Source organism: Rhea pennata, chromosome 24, assembly GCF_028389875.1.
Source record: "Rhea pennata isolate bPtePen1 chromosome 24, bPtePen1.pri, whole genome shotgun sequence".
Lineage (NCBI taxonomy): Eukaryota > Metazoa > Chordata > Aves > Rheiformes > Rheidae > Rhea > Rhea pennata.
The window spans coordinates 3,915,615-3,937,185 of record NC_084686.1 but is presented as its reverse complement, the minus strand read 5'-3'; the positions used below and the strand labels follow the sequence as shown (position 1 = coordinate 3,937,185).

The window sequence follows — 21,571 nt, the reverse complement described above, 5'->3', positions numbered from 1 at the left end:
CTACACGAAGCAAACCCGTGACTTGTAATTCCCGGAGCCCTGCTCCCTAAGCCCCCGGCTCAGCACGATCCTGCGCTCCGGAGCAGTCCGTGTGGTTATAAAACAGGAAGGGCAGGGCGGCCCGGGGGAGCCTCCGCGCTCGGTGCGCGGCTGGTTTCCGCAGAGCTTCCCGCGGGTCGCGGTGCGTCTGGGGTGCCGGGGAGGAGCGCAGGGGGGGTGACAGCTCGGGCTGCCCGCAAAGGCAGCGGGCGCGAGGCAGAGCGGGACGTTTGTCAGGCAAGCCGCGTGCTTTTCCCCGAGCCGGCGGGGGAAAAGTGCCTGGTGGTCGGCGAGGCTGCGGGGGGTGGTGGTGGTGGTGGTGTGGTGGTGGGTCTGCCAAGCGGGGATGTAATCAGCTTGTCGGGGGATAACGGGAAGCAGATGCAGCGCGCTCCCGCTTCTGCCGTCGGCAAGAAGATCGGCTCCCCAGGCTTTCCTTGCGGGCCCGTTCAGCCGTAGCTTGCAGCCGTCTGCATCTGTTCGTCCTCGGGCTCGAGCAGGAGCCCCCCGGGCAGCCAAAGGGGACGAGTGTGGGGTGTGCAGAGACGGGCCTTTCTGCAGTGCCTGGGTATCTTTTAATGTCCCTGCAGAACGGCTTTGGAGGGAGAAGGGCTAGGAGGGGACGAGGTACCCGAGAGGTCACGTTGGGGTGGCACGTACGGGAGGAAGCCAGGCCCGTCATCCTGCAGAGCAGGCTGAGCTCCCTGACCGGTATGGAGCGCTCGAGGACGAAGGGTGCTCATCGCAGGGCTGAGGAAACTAGCTTGCACCATCTACAGTCTGTGCCTGGTAGCTGCTCCCAGTCTGTAACCCTGCAGAAAGAGCGAGCAAGGGCAAGGCAGTGGACAGTGAGCAGTTCTGAGAAATGGCCGTGCGGTCCTTTGCCCTCTCCAGCTGGGATATACAGGGATGGGAATGCACCACGCTCTTGTGCACCATGTTCTGCACAATGAACATGGTCCATGAGGGTGTGAGGAGTCAGTGCAGCACCATCTCTCTAAGCAGACTTTCCACACACACGTGTGTGTGTGTGTATTTTATAAATATATATAAAAATCTGTATATATGCATATATAAAGAGGAGGTTCCCTGTGTCTCTATTAGGAGGCTAACAACTAAAATGTTAACCAGCAAAGCCTAAACAGAGCACCAGTTCCCCAAGATCTCCCCCTCTCGGTGAAGAGCCAAAGGTGTCACTACCCACACACAGAACAGGAAAGAATCCCACCAGGCGGACAGCAGAGGTGGCAATAAGGGTGGCCTGTGAGCTGTATGATCCAGGGCATTAGTGGAGACAATCTCTCTCGCGTGTGTGAAAGGAGAGGGATGCAGGGATGGGAATGAGTTAAGGATATAAGGGCTGCCATAAGGTAAAGTCATTGTACTTCCTTGGCAATTATGGGGAAGGCATAGGTTCTCATCAAAGTTGTCAAATTCAATTTATTGAATGTAGACATGACCAAAATGCAGCATAATCAGGTTTGAGAAATGAGCATGTTGGGTGTTAAAGGGGAAAACCAGCCACGAACCGTAGAGCAATCTCTAACCTCCCGATACCTGTCTCACCACCCTCATAGCAGCCTCTGGGCAACTTTATGTCTCTCCCTGGGAAACTACCCCCATGACTCAAAACCTGCATTTCTCCAACAGCTCTCCTCCTTCCTGATGAATCTCACCCACCATCCGACCTCCACAGAAGATTCCTGGGGATGCATTCTGCTCCACCTGGCGACTAGGAGCCTTCTTTCAGCGTTGAGAAGTCCCACGATGTTGAAAGGACAAGCCATCGCTCTACCGAGAACGCGCTGAGAGTATCTGCACGGACTCCATAAGGTAGGCGTTCAGAGCGTATGTTGTGAATTCTCATCTGGAAGGGTAAACTCGAGGATGGCACGTAGCCTGAGTGCAGACTGTTGTGGAAGGTCATGCAAACTAAGCAGTTTCTGAACCTGTCCATATTAAGGTGCTATGGTGTCATGCCGTACTGATAGGTAGAAACTCCAGGAAGCGCCATGCCTTTACAATACTTTCATAGTCATCCTACAAGATTACCGGGGTCACTGCAGAGACACAAAGACCACCAGGAGGGGAAAAGGGACCTCAAAGGTGGCAGGGAATCTCTTTAGTTTGCCAGTTCACACAAGTCACAAAGGAACCCTGCACTGTTGCAATCGGATAAAGTCAGACAGGCGCCTGAATTTTCAGAAATGAATGAGGGTAGTACTGAAGGGAGCGAGCAGAAGTTTGAGTGCTTTCCAAATGCGCCCGCAATACCCATCACTGTCGTGCAGGTTCTGCTGAGGGGGTTCGCAGCAGAGGAGGAAGTTATCTTTGAAGTGAGACAGGTCCTTGGCAGTCTCAGGATGCATGAGGCACATGCCAGCACGCAGATGCAGAGAACCGAACCCGCGTGCATCTTCTGCTGGGGTCTAGATATGGTAACGTCCTCACATTGCGTCAGCGTGTTGGTGTGCCACATGAGGCTGAGCATAGGAGGTCCTGGAAGGAGAGGTGCATCTGGATGTGAGAGGCACATGAGACCCGCCATAGCAGTTCCCAGGAGCCATGTCTAGCAGAGAACCGGTGAGGGGTCTGGTTGTGGCCCAGGGTGAGTCGTCTGACAAATGGTAGCAGCGTTCCGTTGGGACCAGGTCCGCATTGCTGCGAGGGTTTGTCAATGAGCAGGGAAGGGGCCTTTGAGGGTAGCACGCACCAGTTGTCAGAAATTGTGGGGGTGGTCCACAGGATCATGTAGCGAGTTTGGACATAGAGGCTCGTATTTTCTCTCTCGGTCCTGACTAACACCCAGGACGGGACAGTCTGTCGGTCTCTAAGCGCTCTGGCCCCGGCCAGTCAAAAAGGTTTAGGCACCCGTAGTCGCTGCGTTCCCAAAGTGTTAGTGTGAGACAGCTTTTTGTTCAGGGAAGTTGGCTCTTGGCAAAAGAAAGGAACGATACAAGATCTGGCACTCTGTGATAAGGGTGACACCCTGGAGAACTATTTGTTTTTTTCACTGTCCTCGTTAGGCATCGTCTGAGGCATGTAACCATTCCCTCGGTTGTTTGACTCCTTCTCACGGAGCTTGTGCAAGTAGTCGTGTGGGCCTTTTCCCTCAAAGGAGGTGGGGCTTTTGTAGGAGCCGCCGATTTTATCCCAGAGAGTGAAATACTGACCGTAGTTGTAGTCAAAGTATAAGTGATGATCGGTGTGGTGGGCAGAGCCGTTGATAACGTGCCTCAAGATCTTGGGGACGCGGTAATCACCGTCGTGAATGGAGATGGTCCAGACATTGACAAAGATGTAGAGACCCAAGTACGTCACTTTGTGCAGAGGAAACAGGAAGGGGTAGACATGGTAGGGGAGGCTCTGCATGAAGCCGTCAACGGGGTGGAAAGCGTGACTGGCAAAGGGCGTCGCGACCTTCCAGAGGTGATGGGGCTTGTGGAAACGCTGCGGAAAAAGAAAGCGGAGTCGGTTGCTGAGGTCTGATTGGCTGTCCTGGCCCAGCTGTCCAGCTCGCAACCTCCCATCATGGGACACCACCTACCCGTGGGTCAGGCTGTGCGTCGCCATCTCCCCAGGCCCCATTCTTCCTGCATCAGGATCTAAAGGAAGGTCGCTGCAGGGAAAGGCTGTGGACTATGCTATGCCTTGACAGGCCTTACAAAAAGTGGTTGAGCTTTTGCAAGTGCTCTTTCTCCTCCAGTGTCATAGCTGTGGCACTGGAAATGAGTGCCACCCGAAAGGGCTGCCAAGGCAATGGTCAGGGTCACAGTGCAGTTGGCAATATGAGAAGGGAAGGCTAAAGCACAGGTCTGGTGTGGCCTGGAGAAATAATGTTAGTGGCGTGTCCTTCTAGTTAGGAAGAGCTCAGACCTGTCGAGGCTGAGCATAGTGTGGCGGCAGAAGGGAGCCTGGTCCACAGCTTTGTTTGCAAGCTACGGTCGGCAGGGGACATTAGCTTCGGGGACGTGCTGGGTGGCCTGCGGGAGAAGGCGGCCGCTCACGGTGGCCAGCGGACAGGACAGGTACAGAGCGTCTGAGGCGTCATGAGTAATGAGAGGGAAGAGGCCATCACGAGCTGGGCAGCCGTGGGGGAAGGCCTGAAAAATGTGCCCCTTCTGGCTCGGGGTTGACTCACGTCTCCCTTTTTGACGAGGCCCAAGTCCAAACCCCGTAACTGTCGGCTCAGATGACTGTACCCCACTCCCTCTGCATCAGTCATTGCCCGCAGATGAGTAGCTTCTCCTGATCTCTGGTACCAAGGGACAGCTCTGATGTGGAGCATGCAGGAACCCCTCCTACCTTATACAGCAATTTATGGTGGAGGAATCGATGTATCCAGTAAATGCCCATGTCGGTGAAAAAGAGGAAAGACATCATGCTGAGAATAACTCCTGACCACCCTGGGGAAAACACAAAGTAACAGTATGTCATTCAAGAGATGTGGAGTTTGGCCTGGAGAGGATAAACCAAGACGTAGGGGAGAACATAGGCATGTAAAGTAGAGGTCCAGGGAAAAGATGACGCTTGCAAAACAAGGCAGGCTCTTACTAGGCTAGCATGGCTCTTGCTTCTCTCAGAGGCTTGCCTACAGGAAAGGTTCAGTTGCACAGCATTCACCTTCGCTGCACATTGTATCACCTCCTGTACTGGAGGACTGTCAGGTGAGCGCAGCAGTCGGTTGCGCTGCCTTTTTGTAATGGTGCCTGTTGCAAAGGAGACGGGGTGAGAAGGAGGACAACTCGCATGAGTAGCAGAAATGTCATGGGTCCAGTGCTGTGGGAGCTAGAAAAGGGGAAGGGAGGGCAGCATTTGAGTGACCCAGCCTGTCACTGTAACCGAGACAGTGGGGTTATCAGGTTCATAATGTCCACCCAGCGATTAGTTTGGAACGTGTTCATTTTTGAGGGCTGTCATGGCCTGGAAATATCTAGGCAGACTCCTCGGGGCCCGTATGAAGTGTGACCTGGTCCTTGATGGTTGGGGCGGAATGCCGACTCCAGAGGGAGCCGAGGGACATGTCATTAACTCGCAGGGAGAAAATGGGAAAGAGGCAGTGAGGAAGGAGTGCTGTGTGGATGAAGGATGCAAAGCTGGCAACCTAGCTGAGGTACTAGGGAAGCTCCTTACCATATGGGGAGTCCTCAATGTTGTCATAGAGCTTGCTGTACCCCCTGACCTCCGCGAAGAAAAGGGCGACGGTCGGCACGCTGATCCACGGCAGGGACTGGACAGCGTGGGTGATCTCACGCTGCACCTGGTTCTGAGGGAGGAAGCAGGGAACGGAGAATAAGAAGGCAGAGTGCGATAGGGACCGTGTGTACAGATGGGAGTGACACAGCCCCCTGACCACCTCCACGCATTGCTGGGAGCAAAGGGCGGCTTGGCCACCCACGGCTCGTGTGCTGGTCAGCGTTGCCGTGTGGCTCCTGCCAGGAGCAGAAGCCCTGTGTCGCGTGCCTCTGAGGTGTGCCATGGTGAGGTGCTGAGGGAAAGGGAGACTGTAACCCAGCAGCAGCAGGGCCCATCCGGACCGGGAGCCATGCCCATAGCTGCTCCGAGATGACACAGGGCTCGATGCTTTTGGCAGGCTTGCAGGTGGGATTTCTGTCAAAGGCCAGGGAGTTGCTGCGTCCCCAATAGCACACCGCGGCCCCCATTGCCACAACTCAGAGCACATTACAGTCACCGAGGCGGCATGCGTGCGTGTCAGCTCTGTCATAGCTGTCCAGCTCTGTCACTTCTCTCTCGGAACATAAGCCCAACATTGCAACTTAGTGATTGCGCATGAGGGAACGCGAATGTGGGTCGCAACTTTCGCCAGCCTGCTTTCTGCTGTGGCTGTGTAATGTGGTTCTTATTGCAGAGCTCGGCGTGTGTGTGGGTTGGATGTAGGGGAGCTCCTGCATTTCTTGGCTGTTTCTCTCAGTCCAGCATGATGGTGTCAGGCCTCCCATCAATGTTGAACAAGGTCAGGTGTATGCTGCAAGGTGTCTGCAAAACATGGTCTCGGGGAACACACAGCAATCCATGCAGCGCATGAGGTACCAACGACCAGGATGCGTGCTGTGGAATGAGCCTGAGGTGTCACAGGCAGCTTGGTTGTGTTGTGAGACGAGGCAATACACTGAGCCTCAGTGCTGTGTGTGTTTGCACGCTCTGCAAACTGGGGACTGGAGCAGGCAGTGTCAGCATCAGCAGGCGCATGGGCACGCTCGTTTCAGAGCGGGCCGGGGACGTGCCGCTCCTCGAGTCCTGGACCAGCATAGGCGCAGGGGACTGAGGGCAGAGTGCAGGGACGAGAAGGTGCTGTACACATGGGAAGTAGTTTGGGCATGCCTTGAGGGGGATTGAGGTCGTGGTGCAATGTGTTGACTGTTTTGAGGAGGGAAAAAAAAAAGAAAGGGCCTCTGAGCCCTTTATATAGTGCTATCTTAAAGCTGTGTTGTTGTAGACCTTGATGGGACTTGCTGGGTGTGATGGGACTGTGCCCCAGCAATTAACATGAGCCTTCTGTGCAAATAAAGCAAGGGCCTTGCCCCACTCAGGTTTGTAGCAGCAGGGGTGTGACAAGGGAGAAAAGCATTCTTCCCTTCAGGAGTGCAAGTGCAAAGGCATCATTACTGATGGGAATCTGCCCACGGATACAGCCTCAGAAACAGCATTGCATCAACCCGAGGCCTGTGTGGGAAGCATCTCCCGTTTCTAACAACCGTGTATGATTGAGAGGGCGGTCACGGCCAGGCCCAGCAAAGTCTGAGCGCCAGGAATGCTGCGGAGCGTGCGCTCACCTCTAGAAACTGAGGATGTTTCTTGAGTTCGTGATCGAAAATGAAGTAGTAGCTCAGCGTGCCGAACAGCAAATAAAGGGCTAGCGCCCCAAGGTTGGTGATGACGAAGAGACTGAGGAGCTGTCGAAAGGGTTCATCTTCCGGCCACGCGCTGGGATACACGTAGGGTGTGAGGAGGTGATAGTCAGCGACGTTTAGGACAAGATCCATGGTTGGTCCTGCAGGAAAAAGAAAAGACAGAAGATGGGCACAGGAAAGGAAAAGCTTTCCTTTTCTTGCCCAGTAGGTGCTAGGAATGTAGGGACGGTCTCATGCAGATGTGGTAGTTGTTTCACGAAAGCGTTAAGCAGGCCGTTGGCCCCTGGTGATGCTTGACTGCAGGCAAGGGAGGCCCTGGTCAAAGCGCCAGGGGATGATGATAAAGGGGGGGGGGGGGTCTCCTGGCCCCCCTGGAGTCACGAGGGAGGTAGGCAGCGCCTCTGACATTCCTGGGGTCCCGTCCTTGTCCCGGCGAGAGAACTGTCCCTCTGATGAGCTCAGGGTCCCCCGGGGCTCCTTGCTGAGGTTTTCTAGCATTTTTCACGCAGCTGGGAAGAATGGGCAGGCTCACGCCTGTGTTTCGGAGGGTGTCCCCGTCACCTGAGTGCCTTCGTGTCTTTGGCGATGGCATTGAAGATGCTGTGTGAACGTGTGATGTGCAGTCTGTTGTGGAGGGCATAAGCGTGCCCAGGGGTGCTGGGGCCCCTCGCGTTGCTGGGTTTTGGTAAAAGAGGTGGTAGAAAGCTGCCTGAGGCGGAGGCCGCTGGTCCTGGAAGCATACAGCTCTGTTATCATCACGTGCCTGTTCGGCGGGGTGTTTTCCAGCTGGCTCCTCAGAGGTGCGTACGCTGTTGTTGGACTTCGCGGACGTGCGTCCCTGCTGAGGGAGGTCAGCGGCGAGGAGGGAATGGCTCCTTTCTGTCCTATCCAGGGCACTTGCGGTTGCCTTGTTTTTCTCAGCGCGTTTTTGCCACCGCCAGACGGGTGACGTCTCCTCCGTGATGTTGTTTGGGATGGCAGCGTACCGCCGAGTCGGCGGGTGGGGGTGTGCGCGGTAGTGCGGTGCCACCCCGGCTCCGGGAGGGACAGCCGGCCTTGCCAAGGACATGGCGCTCGCCGTGCCCCGGGGGGGGGGTGGGGGGAGGCCTCGGAGCAGCGGCTGTTTGTTTGCGCGGTGCCATGTCCACACACGCTTGGAGGGGACCGGAGAGGACAGGACGGCGCCTTCCCCGCACCTGCGCCGTGCAGAGACCCCGCGCGCTGCAGCGGCATCCGTGCCCCCCGCCAGCGGCGGTGCTGCGCGGGTGACAGCCCGCGCTCCGGGGGTGGCGGCCGCCCCGCCGACACCCCTCAAGCGTTGCCACGGTGACCGGGACCCCCCCCCCCCCCAGCGTTGCCGGGGCGACGTGCCCCCCCCCACTCCCACCCCGCGCGCACACCCCAGCGTTGCCGGGGCGACGCCTCCCCCCCCCCCCCCGGGCCGCGCGCCGTACCCCCTCACAACGTACCTGCCTGCGGCGCCCCGAGCGCGGCTGGTGGGCGGGGCGCCGCCCGGTATCGCCACGCGACGTCAGAGCCGGGCCGGGCTCGCGCCACCGCGGGCGGGTGACGTCGGCCGCGCGGGGAGGGCCGAGGCGGCGTGGCGGGGGGGGCTGAGCCCGGGCCCGGCCGGGTCCTGGGTGTAAGTAAGTAAGTAAGTAAGTAAAGTAATTATTAAGTAAGTGGTCTCTGTGTTTCAGATGGAGCGCCATGGGTGCGTGCAACCTCCCTCCCCCCCCCCCCCCCGGGAGGTCTGCAGGGCCTGCAAGAGGATGGCTGCGGAGGACGAGGAGCTGCAGGCCAAGGCCAGGGTGCAGCAGATGATGGGGCTCCGCGGCGTGCGAAGGACAGCGCCCCGTCCCCATCCCCATCGTGTGGCCTTGTGGGGATGGGGCCCGGCTTCTGGGCGTGTGGGGCAAGGCATGGTGGGGGGACTGTTGGGAAAGGCCGTTGTTTTGTCTTTGGAGGCAGCCGTCGTGCCAGGAGTGTGATGGCTCTGCGCCTCAGTTGTAGGCTGTGTGGAGCAGTGCTGTGCAGGAGGGCTGTTGAGACCATGCTCTGGACATGTGGTGTTCCTCAGGAGGGTGAAGGCAGCCCCCCCCCCCCCCAGGTTTTTGGCAGCAGTGAGCTGAGTAGTTCTCATGGGAGGAGAAGGAAGGAAGTAGTGGGAGTCTGCAGTGGACAGCTGAAGGAGGCTGAGTGGTACTCAGTGGGTGGTAGGTGAGTCTTTCAGCGCTGCAGACAGGATTGTGGGGTGTCCAACTTGAGGGGAGAATGTAGGCAGAAGTAAGTAAGTTAATTAATTAGTTAGTAAGTAAGTAAGTAAGTAGGTGGCTCAAAGGGGTTGTGGTGAAGGGAAGCTCTTGGTAGTGGATAGGGACTTGGCTTGTTTGGGGGTGGCAGCAGCAGTTTTGTGGTGGTTGAGAGGGTCTTGGTGTTGCAGCTATGGTGGCTGGAGTGGAACAGGAGAGTGATGTGGCCTCCGAAAGGTGAGTAGATAAGTAAGTCCAGCTGGGGATTCTCTGGGAGCAGGAAAGGTTTGGGTGCTGTCTAGCACCTCCAGTTGGGGGACAGAATCTGGCAATATTGGTGGAGACCCTCCCGAGGTGGATGGCTGACTGGCTCCCTCCTGAGCAACTGTGTTGTGTAGGCAGGTAAGGCAGTCTGTCAATTAGAGGCCTTCTCTTGGAGGCTGAGGGGGTGGGCCCCCCAAATGTGCTCTGGTCCACAGTGGAGATGTCACTCCAGAGCAGAGGAGTCCTGGAGTGGAGAGCTCTGCAGGGCCTTGGCCAATGGGGGTTGGCCCAGCCCCCCGCTTTTCCCATAAACCCAGAGGGGCCGAAGCGACCACGGAGCGGAGCGACCAGGGGTGAGCGCGGCAGGGCACTTAGCAAGGCACTTCGCAAGGACAAGCAGGGCCAGGGCCCCCAGGCTCTGCCCGACGTCCGGGGGGGGGTTCCCGGGCAGGCCTCGCCGCCCTCAGCCCCTCGAGGGCTTCCAGAGCCCTCTGGGTAAGGTCTCTGGAAGCCCTCGAGGGGCTAAGGGCGGCGAGGCCTGCCCGGGAACCCCCCCCCGGACGTCGGGCAGGCCTCGCCGCCCTCAGCCCCTCGAGGGCTTCCAGAGCCCTCTGGGTAAGGTCTCTGGAAGCCCTCGAGGGGCTGAGGGCGGCGAGGCCTGCCCGGGAACCCCCCCCCGGACGTCGGGCAGGCCTCGCCGCCCTCAGCCCCTCCAGAGCCCTCTGGGTAAGGTCTCTGGAAGCCCTCGAGGGGCTGAGGGCGGCGAGGCCTGCCCGGGAACCCCCCCCCGGACGTCGGGCAGGCCTCGCCGCCCTCAGCCCCTCCAGAGCCCTCTGGGTAAGGTCTCTGGAAGCCCTCGAGGGGCTGAGGGCGGCGAGGCCTGCCCGGGAACCCCCCCCCCGGACGTCGGGCAGGCCTCGCCGCCCTCAGCCCCTCCAGAGCCCTCTGGGTAAGGTCTCTGGAAGCCCTCGAGGGGCTGAGGGCGGCGAGGCCTGCCCGGGAACCCCCCCCCGGACGTCGGGCAGGCCTCGCCGCCCTCAGCCCCTCCAGAGCCCTCTGGGTAAGGTCTCTGGAAGCCCTCGAGGGGCTAAGGGCGGCGAGGCCTGCCCGGGAACCCCCCCCCCGGACGTCGGGCAGGCCTCGCCGCCCTCAGCCCCTCCAGAGCCCTCTGGGTAAGGTCTCTGGAAGCCCTCGAGGGGCTGAGGGCGGCGAGGCCTGCCCGGGAACCCCCCCCCGGACGTCGGGCAGGCCTCGCCGCCCTCAGCCCCTCCAGAGCCCTCTGGGTAAGGTCTCTGGAAGCCCTCGAGGGGCTAAGGGCGGCGAGGCCTGCCCGGGAACCCCCCCCCGGACGTCGGGCAGGCCTCGCCGCCCTCAGCCCCTCCAGAGCCCTCTGGGTAAGGTCTCTGGAAGCCCTCGAGGGGCTGAGGGCGGCGAGGCCTGCCCGGGAACCCCCCCCCGGACGTCGGGCAGGCCTCGCCGCCCTCAGCCCCTCCAGAGCCCTCTGGGTAAGGTCTCTGGAAGCCCTCGAGGCCTGCCCGGGAACCCCCCCCCGGACGTCGGGCAGAGCCTGGGGGCCCTGGCCCTGCTCGTCCTTGCTAAGTGCCCTGCCGCGCTCACCCCTGGTCGCTCCGCTCCGTGGTCGCTTCGGCCCCTCTGGGTTTATGGGAAAAGCGGGGGGCTGGGCCAACCCCCATTGGCTCACAGACTCCCTCCCCCCCACTTAATTCTCTTGCTGTGGGTAAGAAAGTAAATCAGTCCCTCATTTTGCCCACAGCACCTGGTACAACAAACACCCAGCTATCATTTCTACTCTCTACCTACTTCATTATATCCTTACCCCCTCAAACTCTCTTCTCTCTCTCCTTCCCAACATCTAAGTCAGTCTCTTGCTGAGTGAGTAAGAAAATAAAAAGTCCCCCACTATGCCTGCAGCCCTGCAATATACCTGGTACACCAAGCACCATACAAGTCTCCCCATCCACCTATCAGTCTGCCAGACCCTGACTAGATCCATCCAACAACCTAGTCAATCTTCCTTTTTTCATCTACCTCTTTCTTTCAATAGGTGCTTACCCATCCACTCAAACTACCTCCTAGGTACCCACCTACCCCAACTCCCCCCCTATCTAGATACCAATTAAACTATATCTTATCTTATCTTCTCTCCCTCCAAACATCTAACAAACACAGGCCCAACTGCGTATCATCAGCCCACCCGCTGAGATTCCTTCTTTTCCGCTGACTCCCCTTCCCTACAAGACCACACATTTACGCAGACATACTGCACAACACTCACTCAGGAGCTAATACCTGGAAAAAAATTTACGTATACAAAAAATAACCATACCTTGACCAACACAACTTTGCAGCTCAATGCCATCCTTTATTGACAGGCCTCTTTCTTCACGCACAGACACAGACACATACACAAGAGTGCAAGACCACACCAAAGGACTCCCCACACCCTTCACCAAACATCACTGATGATAAGGCTGTTTGTTTGGGCTACATGTCAAGGAGACTGATGCCATCTCTCCAGAGATGCCTTCCTGACCACTCCCTTCCACTGGATATGTCCCGCTGCTGTTCCTTCAGCCATACTGACAAATTCTCTGGTTTCTCCATGAGGCACATGGACAAGTCTTCTTCATAGAACCTGTTTCAGACAAACAGCAACATTTCAGGGCACTAGTCTGCTGACAGCCAAACCTGTTCCCCAGGTACCTCCCTGCAAAGACTAACCCCCCCCCCCCCCAGCATGCACACACTTTGGGCACCAGCTGACAGCTTTGGCCATCCTTTTTATGCACTACTGCAGAGAACTTGCACATCTTCACTGTTCAACATCTCCCTGGGAACAAGCAGAGACAGTCTTACACCCCAAACAGACCTCCCACACTTGCTCCACTTCCGCTCATGCAAAGCTTGGTTCCTCACGCACACGAGATGCCCGCTGTCCCTTACCTTCAGCACACTCCAGTGTTTCTCACAGATCCTTTCTGCAGGCCGTCAGGGTCGTGGTACGTGCCCCATTGCTCCTGCTACTGTCCCCATTGAAACATCTTCCTGGCACACCCTAAAGGGGGGGAAAAAAGAAAGCCATCAGCCAAGCCCTTCACAAGAAACTTCCCCTGCAACAATCCCGCTGACAACCCCAGAAAAACCTCTTCCCTGCCCCATGTGTCCAGCCTGCCAGCCACCATGGGCAGCCCATGAATCGCACCTTCTGAGACCAACTCCTTTGCCACATGACACGCAACTGCCACCATCACACCCTTTCTCATTCACACACACCATCTGCTCAGAGCAGGGCCACTTTCCTCTGCTCTTGCTACACAGCCCAGCTCTTTGCACAGCTCCAGTATCAAGCCCCTCCCTATCTCCCCCAGAGCTGGCCTCCCTCCCATGCGCACCAGTACCTCGCTCCTCTCCCACCAAATACTAGGCAGTACACCAACCCTCCCGGCCCTGCATTCACACCAAGAAGTGTGCCACATTCCCAGGGCAGCAGTGAGCAGCCACCACCCAGCACCTCTAACCACATGTCACTCCTACATGCTTTTCTCTTTGCCGCCCTGCACAAGGTAGCCTCCCCCGGCACACAGCTAGAAGACCCACAGCCAGTGCCAGGCCCTGCTCAAAGGCTGAAAACCTGAGAGCTAGGCCCTCCTCCAGAGACTCCCGTGCCTCTCTGCCACAGCCTCTACCACCTCCCCCCCCATCAAAAGCTCCTTTTACCTACTTCACTGAAATCCCAAAGCCACCTTCAGTTACTGACTGTCAGGCGCACAACCGAAATTGCCACACTTCCTTCCGAAGAGCTACCAGCAGGCACAGCGACACCCGGCACACTAAACAACCACGAATGCCACCTAGGTCCTGTCCCCTTACAGGCTCCCCCATCTCCTGAGCACGCCCCACGCCTTTCGCCTCCAGCATCGCACTACCTGGCTCCCCGTACTTGCCGCCCCCAACTACAGACCTCCAAGCACCAAGCACAGGGTGTTTTCTTCCCACACCGAGAAAGAAATCTTCATCCTCTGTTCCCTGCCCTGCACATCCTCAGCACCCCATCACATGCCTTCCAATGCTTGCCCGGCCCCTTGCCAGCCATGGGGCACACCAGCCCTACGTGTGCATCCCGACTGCTTGCTCACCTTCTTCCACCCTTACTACCTCACTTTCCAAGACCCAAACTCCCCACACTTGTCACAGCACCTCTCCCCTGTGCCCCCTCTCCCACAGCACCCTCCCAGCCGTGCTCTCACATCCCACCGGTTACTCCCAGGACTACCCGCTTTCCGCCCTCTCCTCACACAGACTCAGCCCACCATCAACGCCGTACAATCACCCAGACCCCCGTACAGCATCGCCTCCACAACATCAACGGGCAGTCACAACCCTCCTGCGCCTCACTGCCCCGATGAAGCCATCCATCCCTCCGAGCCTGCCTTCCACGCTGAGTGAGACTCCCTCACAATCGCTCTCGCCTCTGCAAAGATAAGCCCTGGGCCTTGACAACCACCCCAGCAGGGACAGAAACGCAAATGCCATTAACTACTCCACAGGTTCTTCCTCTTCCAAAACACCAAAGGACAGAACCATCACTGACCTGCACGTCCCGCGCTGACATCCCTGCTGGGAGCCGAATGCCGGCTTGCCTCATTCTGACCGACTGACGCCGCAGCTCCTCGCTCGGACGGGAAGGACTCTTCCCAGCTCCGATTCCTCTCCCGGGGCTCGGTGACCTCCTTCGATTCTCACCGCAGGGATTGCCAAGGACATCCGGAAGGATGGAAACAGCATTAATAGGCTGTACACAGGTAAGACCCTCGAGTCCCTGCCCCCTCCCATACGTGCACACAGCAACCCAAAGGGAGAGGACTGCTGCCTCCCTCTTCCCTCCTCTCCAAACCAAAACCGAAGGTCCCTGTCCCTGCCCACCACTCCCCCAGAGCCATCAGCACCGTGCCAGCAGCTGCCCATCTGCGCCCTGCCATCCCGTGCCCCACGCTGGCCACCTGGCACCCAGCTCCTCGTAATTCACGTCCCCCGCCCACTGCCCTCCTTCCGCCGACTACCTGACCCAGCATTAACAGCATCACACATGACCACACAATTTAGGAAGGATTACAACACATTTTTATTCTCACTCAGCCAATTCACATAATACAAACACAAGACATGTCAGCAAAAAAAAAACGCCCCCCTCTCCTCCTCCAAGCCTACCGACGCACCAAGCCAACTTCCAGCTCTCCCACCGGCCGTGCCTGACTCACTGAAACTGCACCCGCTCCCTTCCTGTGACTGACACCCCCCTCCCCGAGGACACTATGGCAGCTTCTATCCCTCAGTGACAGCAGGGCACCTCTTCTTTTTATGGAGCCACAGGCACCCACCCCTGGGACCAGGCACTTAGCACAAATTTGGATGGGCTTCTTCTTCAAAAGGTTAGACATGTGCCTCCTTGGCCCAAAAGGAGCGACTTGGCCTGTGGTCAGGTATGTTGTATGTTATGGACCCCCTACTGCAGCTAACCACTCCCAGCTGCAATTCCAAGGTGCTGCCAAACACTTAGGACCCCAACCCATGCACAAGCATTGAGATCTTGCCCTGGGACCTCAGGCTGACTCCACTCACTCAAAAGACACTGCCATCACCTGGCTCACCACAATGCAGTCACAGAGAACACCCGAGTCCTGATGCCAGCTGGGACTCAGGTGCCCCCAACATCCCACACAAACACCATCAGAATACAGAGGCCATCGCAAGAGACAACCGGGGGAAAAACTACAGAAACAGCAAGGTTCAGCATCCCTCCGCAAAACGTCACGCTCCACTGCGCCATCGCCTCTCCAGCGCTTCAGACACTTCGTCTCTCCTTCCCAGCCTGCATCCTGCTGCTTTTCCCGTTGGCTCCTGCTCCTGCTTCCTGGCCACCTGCTTTCCCCATCGCTGGCAGTGGTGCGAGTCAGAGGTTGGTTTGCTGCTTGGGGGCACTTGCTCCTATCCTACAGATACTCAGACTTACGAAACAACAGTACCGGGCTGGACGACAAGGCCGCACATCTCTTATGAGGTCAAGTCCCATTTATACATACAAAGCCACAGCAGCAGCTGGGTGACCGTGAGGACAGTGACCCAGGCTCGGGGTTCCTCTGAAGAGCTGGAAGCTGCAGAAAGAGCGACAACACGCACGTGAGCTGCACCGCTTTTATGGACTCGACACTGCCTTCTGCTCAAAGGCTGCACTAATGAAATACAGCCCACCCCCTGCCACCCCTGCCCAACTGCCCCACAGTGCAATGCCCTCTTAGCTGCTCAACCCATAGGCAATCATTTCACTGTCCCGCAGGACTCCACCCATAGCTTAACCCCTCCAGCATCCCAAACAGCCACTCTTAGGAGCAATTACAGACTACCCAGCCAACACAAAAGCCATGGGCACCCTGCTCCCCTGCCACACACAGCCCCGAAATTTCACAGTCTGTTCCCTCCCTTTCACCCCTGCCTTCCCTACCCTGCTGCTGTAGGAGCTTCCTGGCTCAGTCCCACGCTCCCCGTCACACCATACACACCCACCAACCTCAAAAGCCCATCTGCCTTTCACAGCATATCAGCCTCAGAATGCCATCACAACCCAGCCAGACATCTCCCTCCCTCGCACTTCACATCCCTGACACAACGCAGGTCTCTAGGTGCCGTTCTATCTCTGGGGCCACCAGGTCATCCCCAGGATCTCTTGGGCTCTCCCAGCCTTAATCCATACCTTCTCTGGGCTCGTATGCTCCCATCTAGCTCCCCTTTACAACCCTCTACCCTGCTGTCTGGGACACGGTGTATTTTGCCACTGACCTCCTCGCCTCCTCCCTCTGCTGCTCACCCTAACATCTCGTGCAGGCCCCCCCTCCCTCCCCTGTATGCTTCCCAGGCCACCCGCAAGACTTACCTCTGCAGCTCTTGCCGTCCCCTTGCAGCGTCCCTGTGACGCAGCTGCACAGAGGCCCGTCCGCCCTGCTCGTGCATATCTGTTCACATCCTCCGTTGTCTTCACACCAGTCCGACCCTGGGTGCACAAAGCCCAGGCATGTCCTTGACAGACGTGCCTCGACCTCGAGTCTTTCTTCAAGATGCTGGCCAGTGCTTGGAAGCACTGTGACACCCACTCCCTTGGCTATGGTGCAAGACTCTCTGAAGCCCTCCTGTCAACCAGCCAGAAGCTACTTCTCTTGTAACACAGGAGAGTGATCCCTCTTGAATATGCAAGGACTCCTGTACATGGACTGCACAGGAGCCATTCAATGCCCTATGCAATACTGGGCCTCTCCACAAACAGAGCTGAGCAGACACTGCCCTGTGCCTCTGCTCTGCAGACAGCCAGCTCCGCGTGCCCTGGGCTCCTGCTGCTCATCTCTCTTGTGCTCTCACATAGCTAGCCACAAAGCCTAATAACATGACCGGGAAAAGCACACCCTGCACCAGCCAAGGGCAGCATCCGTTCAATTGGCATAAGCGCACGCACCGCTTGTGCCAAAGCTACTCCTGGGCAAGCTCTAAGATGCCCTGTACTGCCTCCTGCCAGGCCCAGCCTGCACACAGGAAGGACAGAGGCACTAGGCAACAAACTGGTGCAAATAGACAGGCTCCAACTTCAGCCTTCCCGGAGCGCTTCGGCAGGGACGCGCTGGGAAGCGAACTAACCCTAGCTCTTGCTTCTGTGCTCTGCACACTTACGCTTCCGGCGAATAGGCCCCACAGACAGGATCTGCTCCTTGGGCTCTTTGGTGAAATCTCTGGCCATTCGGCTGTTCTGAGGGCAGTTCTAGATGGGAACAGAAGTCAGCCTCAGTCACCATCAGCCACCACCAGCTAGGCCCCTCCAGCCCATCCCCATCCCCGTCTCCAAACTCCCCAACTCCACCCCTCCTTGGCCAGGCTCAGGCCCCACACATGATTGGGCTGTACCCAATCCCACCTTCTGTCACCGGAAGGGAAAGGGAGTCCTTCCGACTTCTGCACGAGGTTATATCTCCTGTGCCACAAAACCGTGCTCTTGGCGCTTTCCCCTAGCGCTGGCAAACCCCCTCCCCTGTGCTCCAAAGTATCTGCCAGCATTTGCAAACTGTTTTGAAGGACTGTTTTCTTAAGGGACATCTCTGCCCCTGCACAGAAAGGCTGAACAGATGTTCAGCGTTTGACAAAACTTACTATTTTGCAGGAGTATTTTTCCGAGTCACAGAGCGAGACGGCACAGTGGAGGTGAACTTCATCATAATCTCCGATGAACTTGAAGACGGTGACGTGGAAGCGACAAGTCAATGACACTCCATTCTCCTCAATGCCGATGGTGTTGTCCTTCATGTTTTGGCACCTGCACAAACAGCTCGTGCTCACCCAGGCCCTCACAGATGCAGCCTCGTCTCGAGAGCCTTTGCCCTCCCCTGACCCTCTAAATCCCCTCTTCTGCTTCCCAGAGCAATGCCAGTAAAGTGACCTTACCTATGAGGGCATGGCAGTACTTCTTTTCAGCATATCGCAAATGGATGGCGACGATGCAGCCTGCCTATGTATCTCAGCATTTCTCTGACATTACTGACTTATTTGTAATCCTGTTTCCTGACACTCAGCAGTAACACTTCAATTCCCCTGTGGGTTCGGCAACGCAGGAAGCTTTCCTTCATCACCGCGACACCCTGACACACACCACTTCTGGAGATGCCAGAGACTCGGCAAGTTACTTTTCCTCCCTTAGCCCAGAAATGATTCGCTTTCCCCTATCCTGGCAACAAACGTCTTACCTGTCGCTTTCCTAAACGGCACAGTTGGCTGTGTGCCTTCTGCCAGCCCTCTACTGTCTGTCCCTTGCCTAACTCATGCTCTAATGATGCCCCACCAGCCTCCCTTTTTTCATTCCTCCCCCACCTCTTACACACTCCCTTGCACACCATCCTAATTGGCAAGAAAAAGGGAAAATACAGATGCCACAAAGCATCCTCTGTGGTAACTCACCCGCCCTCAATGATAAAGTAGCGCAGCTTGTCGTTGCTGTCCCGCGAGGGCGTCGCGTAGCACTTGTTCAGCGTCAGGATCAAGTGGGTTGAGTCTGCTCCGACAACAAATACCCCGACGTAGAGCACATCCCGGGTGGTCAGCACGACTTCACCCTGGCGATAGGGGTGCTTATAGGATGAATTTTTATACAGGGCCATCTTGGTGGTGAAGCTGCCTTCCTGGGTCGGGACTGTCAGGTTAATCACACTAGTGATGAAAAAAGAACATGCAGAGTGAGGTATAAAAACCTCGCAATGCAGCGCCGTATCTCAGTCCCGTGGAGAAAGGATGGGACTGACAACTTGCTGCCATGCTTACCTCAGCATCGGCCTCACGACAGAATCCAGAGAGATTTTTATATCCAGCTCGTAGGCGCAGGAAAACTCCACGTTGATGGTTCGGTCCCGGGTGATGATGTTGCCTGTGTTGTTCGCGCTTTCGATCCACACTGTGTTCTTGTACACGATGTGCGTGCCATTAGACTGCATAGGAGGCAAACGATGCCGCATGAGCTCTCCGGTCTCCCTTCTCTCAGTCATAACATGCCCCTCAGCCTTGAAACCAGACAAACGGCAGAGGGCTCGTCCACCCCTCTGACATTGTTGTCCCTTGCCAGAAAGGTTACGAAACAACAGCGGCAAGAACCTTCGGGTCACTTCCCTGCAGGGCAATTCCAGCCTACCCTTGCCCAGGCCACAGTTACACAACCAGCCGACCCACGTGTCACTGAAACACATCCCCTCCCAGCATCTAGCCATGCCGTGGTGCCTCTGAGAGGACAACCATTCTGATACGCTGCCCGCAGTTGTACCAGCTCTGGGCGCACATGGAGAAGTCCCGCGCAGTGAGCAGCCTGCTCTCTGCTCCTAGCTCTGCTTTCCCTCACGCTGCCGTACCTGCACGACATTCCCGCAGTTCCCCTTGGTGTTGTTGATCTGGAAGGAAATGAAATCCTCCCCTTCGATGCCAGGGCAGTGACGGTCATTGACGCGCACCCCCTCTCGCTCAAAGCCCAGCTGAAAGAGCTTGCATTTGGAGATCGACACTTCCATCTGGGCAGCTTTGCAGGTCACCTCAGCATCAATGATATCATGTGTGTCTAGAGAAGCGTAACGCACGGCATGAGAACCTCCTTCAAAAGTCCCGCCAGCCTGGCCTGCCGGCCTGCCTGGCCCTCCCTCCTCAGGGGTGCCAGGGTCAGCTGCTCTTGCAGGAGCGCACGGTGGTTCTTGTCTCTCCCCCTGAGTGCCCAGATGGGAACGATGCTCGTGCCACTGGCCGCTTGTCCCAGGAAAGACTTAGAGCATATATACAAACACAGGACAGAGGACATGGCACTGCAGCACAACCTCATCACACCTGGTATGTCCGATGCACTACACTGGTGCACCCAACCGTGGGGCTACCGCTCTCCTGGGGAGCCCGCTCGCAGCCTCAGGGACAGCACTCAGGGTCTCAAAGCCTAATGGACACATGTTTCTGTGGGGTGTTGCACAGAGGTCAATACTGAGACATATACTCTTAACATCTGCACAAACATTTAGTGCTGCAGGAACCTCGCTATCTTCTCCCTCACCATGCATCGGGTCGGGACTGCCAGGGCACACGAAACTACTCTGAGCTCCAAATGTGAGTCTGCGCTCCAAGCAGATACGAGAGTGCAGCAGTTTTGGCTATAGCCCTGGCCAGCAATCGAATCACCATGCTTTGAGAAATTACAGCTTGCTCGTGAGACAGAGAAAACCAAATGCACGCACCCAAAGAGAAATGGAAGAGGCTCCAACTTTGCTCTTGTTTGACCACTCACAATCAAACAAGGCCAGCTAGGTTGGTATCCTGACACCCAGCACCCCCATTTCACAAGCCTCTGCTGTCAGACTGCCTCCAAAATGCACACGCTCCTCCGCCCCAGTACAGAGCATGACTTCACCGCTGGGGCAAGCAGACTCACTGTTTCCGTAGGGCGGAGGCTCAATGCAGCCACACAGCTCCCCTCCGTTGTCCAGTTCACAGCTTCGGTTGGGACAGTCAGCGCCCACGCAGGGGTCTTCCACCACTCCTGCTAAAGAGGAAAAGAGGGACGAGAAACAACACCTTCATTTTCAGACCGAGTGCAGATGCTTCTGCGTGCCATCGGCAGCCCACCTGAAGCCATCCCCTCTGCTGACTTTCTTGCTCCACACAGGGTCGGCCTGGTGCGAGAGTTAGAAAAAAACCTCCCCTAAACTCATGCTGCATGACTAGAGATCCCCCAGCTCTCTTACAGCAATTCTCCTTCTCGATCCACTCGGTACCCAGGATGCCAAAGGTGCGGCAAGCCTCTCCGTAGGCAGCGAGTGAGCCACAGAGCTGGAACTTCTTGTGATTGTAGCAGCCATCCAGAAAGCAGGACTCGTAGAAAGGCAGGGGATCCAGCAGGCCGTAGCAGGGCTGAAAGAAGCCTTTCATGTCCGTCAGCTTCAGGCAGTAGCTGTCGCTTTGCAGCATCTGAATCTGGACATTGTCACAGGACGCGGCGTACTGAGAGTACTGCAGCTCGTTACAGCTGTGGGCGTGACACACAACACGGGAGTCCAGATGCACCTGACCTGCTGCCCGACCACATGCTCCCACTCGCAACGACCCCTCTGTTCCCGCCTGCGTTGCATGCCAAAGGGCCAGCCAAGAGCTCACCTCTTCTGCATGCCATTGGTTTTCCAGCTCTGGGCCAGCACCACGCTGCTGACGACGGGCTTCCCCCGCAGGGTGACATAGTCATCTGTCCGGTCACCGTTGAAGTTGCCACAAAGGCCACACACCTTGTTCTGCAGCCGTTCCCCAATGGTGATTTTGATGACGTTGAAGCCGTTGTAGCGGATCTGGATGTCAGGGCTCGAGTCGATGATCAGGAAGCCTTCCAGGCTGTAGATCTTGGTGGAAAGCCCAGTGACGAAGGGGATGCTCACCTGGCTGCCGTTCACCTGGTTGGGAAAGGATATAAGGCTGATGTCACCGCTATAACTTCAGCCTCCCAATGTAAGCGGAAGCCACCTGAAAACACCAGTGCTAACATCTCCCTATGCCCCGGATGGGAGAGCACCACATTTCTTTGGA

The 21,571-nt window shown here is 57.1% G+C and overlaps 2 protein-coding genes and 1 long non-coding RNA gene across 7 annotated transcripts in view; 1 reads left to right on the top strand and 2 right to left on the bottom strand.

Moving 5' to 3' along the window:
- Window positions 1-1,453: 1,453 nt before the first annotated feature.
- SC5D (sterol-C5-desaturase) lies at window positions 1,454-8,439 on the bottom strand. Its single transcript, XM_062594535.1, has 5 exons — window positions 8,381-8,439; window positions 6,834-7,051; window positions 5,173-5,305; window positions 4,345-4,445; window positions 1,454-3,489 (listed from the first exon to the last, which is right to left on the bottom strand). The coding sequence occupies exons 2-5, from the start codon at window positions 7,041-7,043 to the stop codon at window positions 3,037-3,039; spliced, it is 897 nt and encodes a 298-aa protein (XP_062450519.1). The 5' UTR covers window positions 7,044-7,051; window positions 8,381-8,439; the 3' UTR covers window positions 1,454-3,036.
- Window positions 8,440-11,825: 3,386 nt separating this feature from the next.
- LOC134150657 (tubulin-specific chaperone cofactor E-like protein) overlaps window positions 11,826-21,571 on the bottom strand; it is a 61,533-nt gene continuing 51,787 nt past the window's right edge. For all 4 annotated transcript variants that reach the window (XM_062594738.1, XM_062594731.1, XM_062594732.1 and 1 more), the window contains 12 exons: window positions 21,152-21,438; window positions 20,743-21,023; window positions 20,430-20,540; window positions 19,375-19,577; window positions 18,797-18,960; window positions 18,437-18,685; window positions 17,636-17,798; window positions 17,162-17,249; window positions 16,377-16,493; window positions 14,040-15,600; window positions 12,392-12,503; window positions 11,826-12,083 (listed from right to left, as the gene is read on the bottom strand). In XM_062594738.1, the coding sequence (XP_062450722.1) occupies window positions 15,500-15,600; window positions 16,377-16,493; window positions 17,162-17,249; window positions 17,636-17,798; window positions 18,437-18,685; window positions 18,797-18,960; window positions 19,375-19,577; window positions 20,430-20,540; window positions 20,743-21,023; window positions 21,152-21,438 (1,764 nt within the window). In that variant the 3' untranslated portion in view covers window positions 11,826-12,083; window positions 12,392-12,503; window positions 14,040-15,499. The remainder of the gene's footprint in view (window positions 12,084-12,391; window positions 12,504-14,039; window positions 15,601-16,376; window positions 16,494-17,161; window positions 17,250-17,635; window positions 17,799-18,436; window positions 18,686-18,796; window positions 18,961-19,374; window positions 19,578-20,429; window positions 20,541-20,742; window positions 21,024-21,151; window positions 21,439-21,571) is intronic.
- On the top strand, window positions 11,845-17,915 carry LOC134150658 (uncharacterized). 2 transcript variants are annotated; one of them, XR_009960704.1, is made up of 3 exons: window positions 11,845-12,147; window positions 13,996-14,250; window positions 17,646-17,915. It is a non-coding gene; the product is annotated as an uncharacterized LOC134150658 (long non-coding RNA). The 2 variants fall into 2 exon arrangements; XR_009960705.1 differs by lacking the exon at window positions 11,845-12,147 and adding an exon at window positions 13,764-13,890.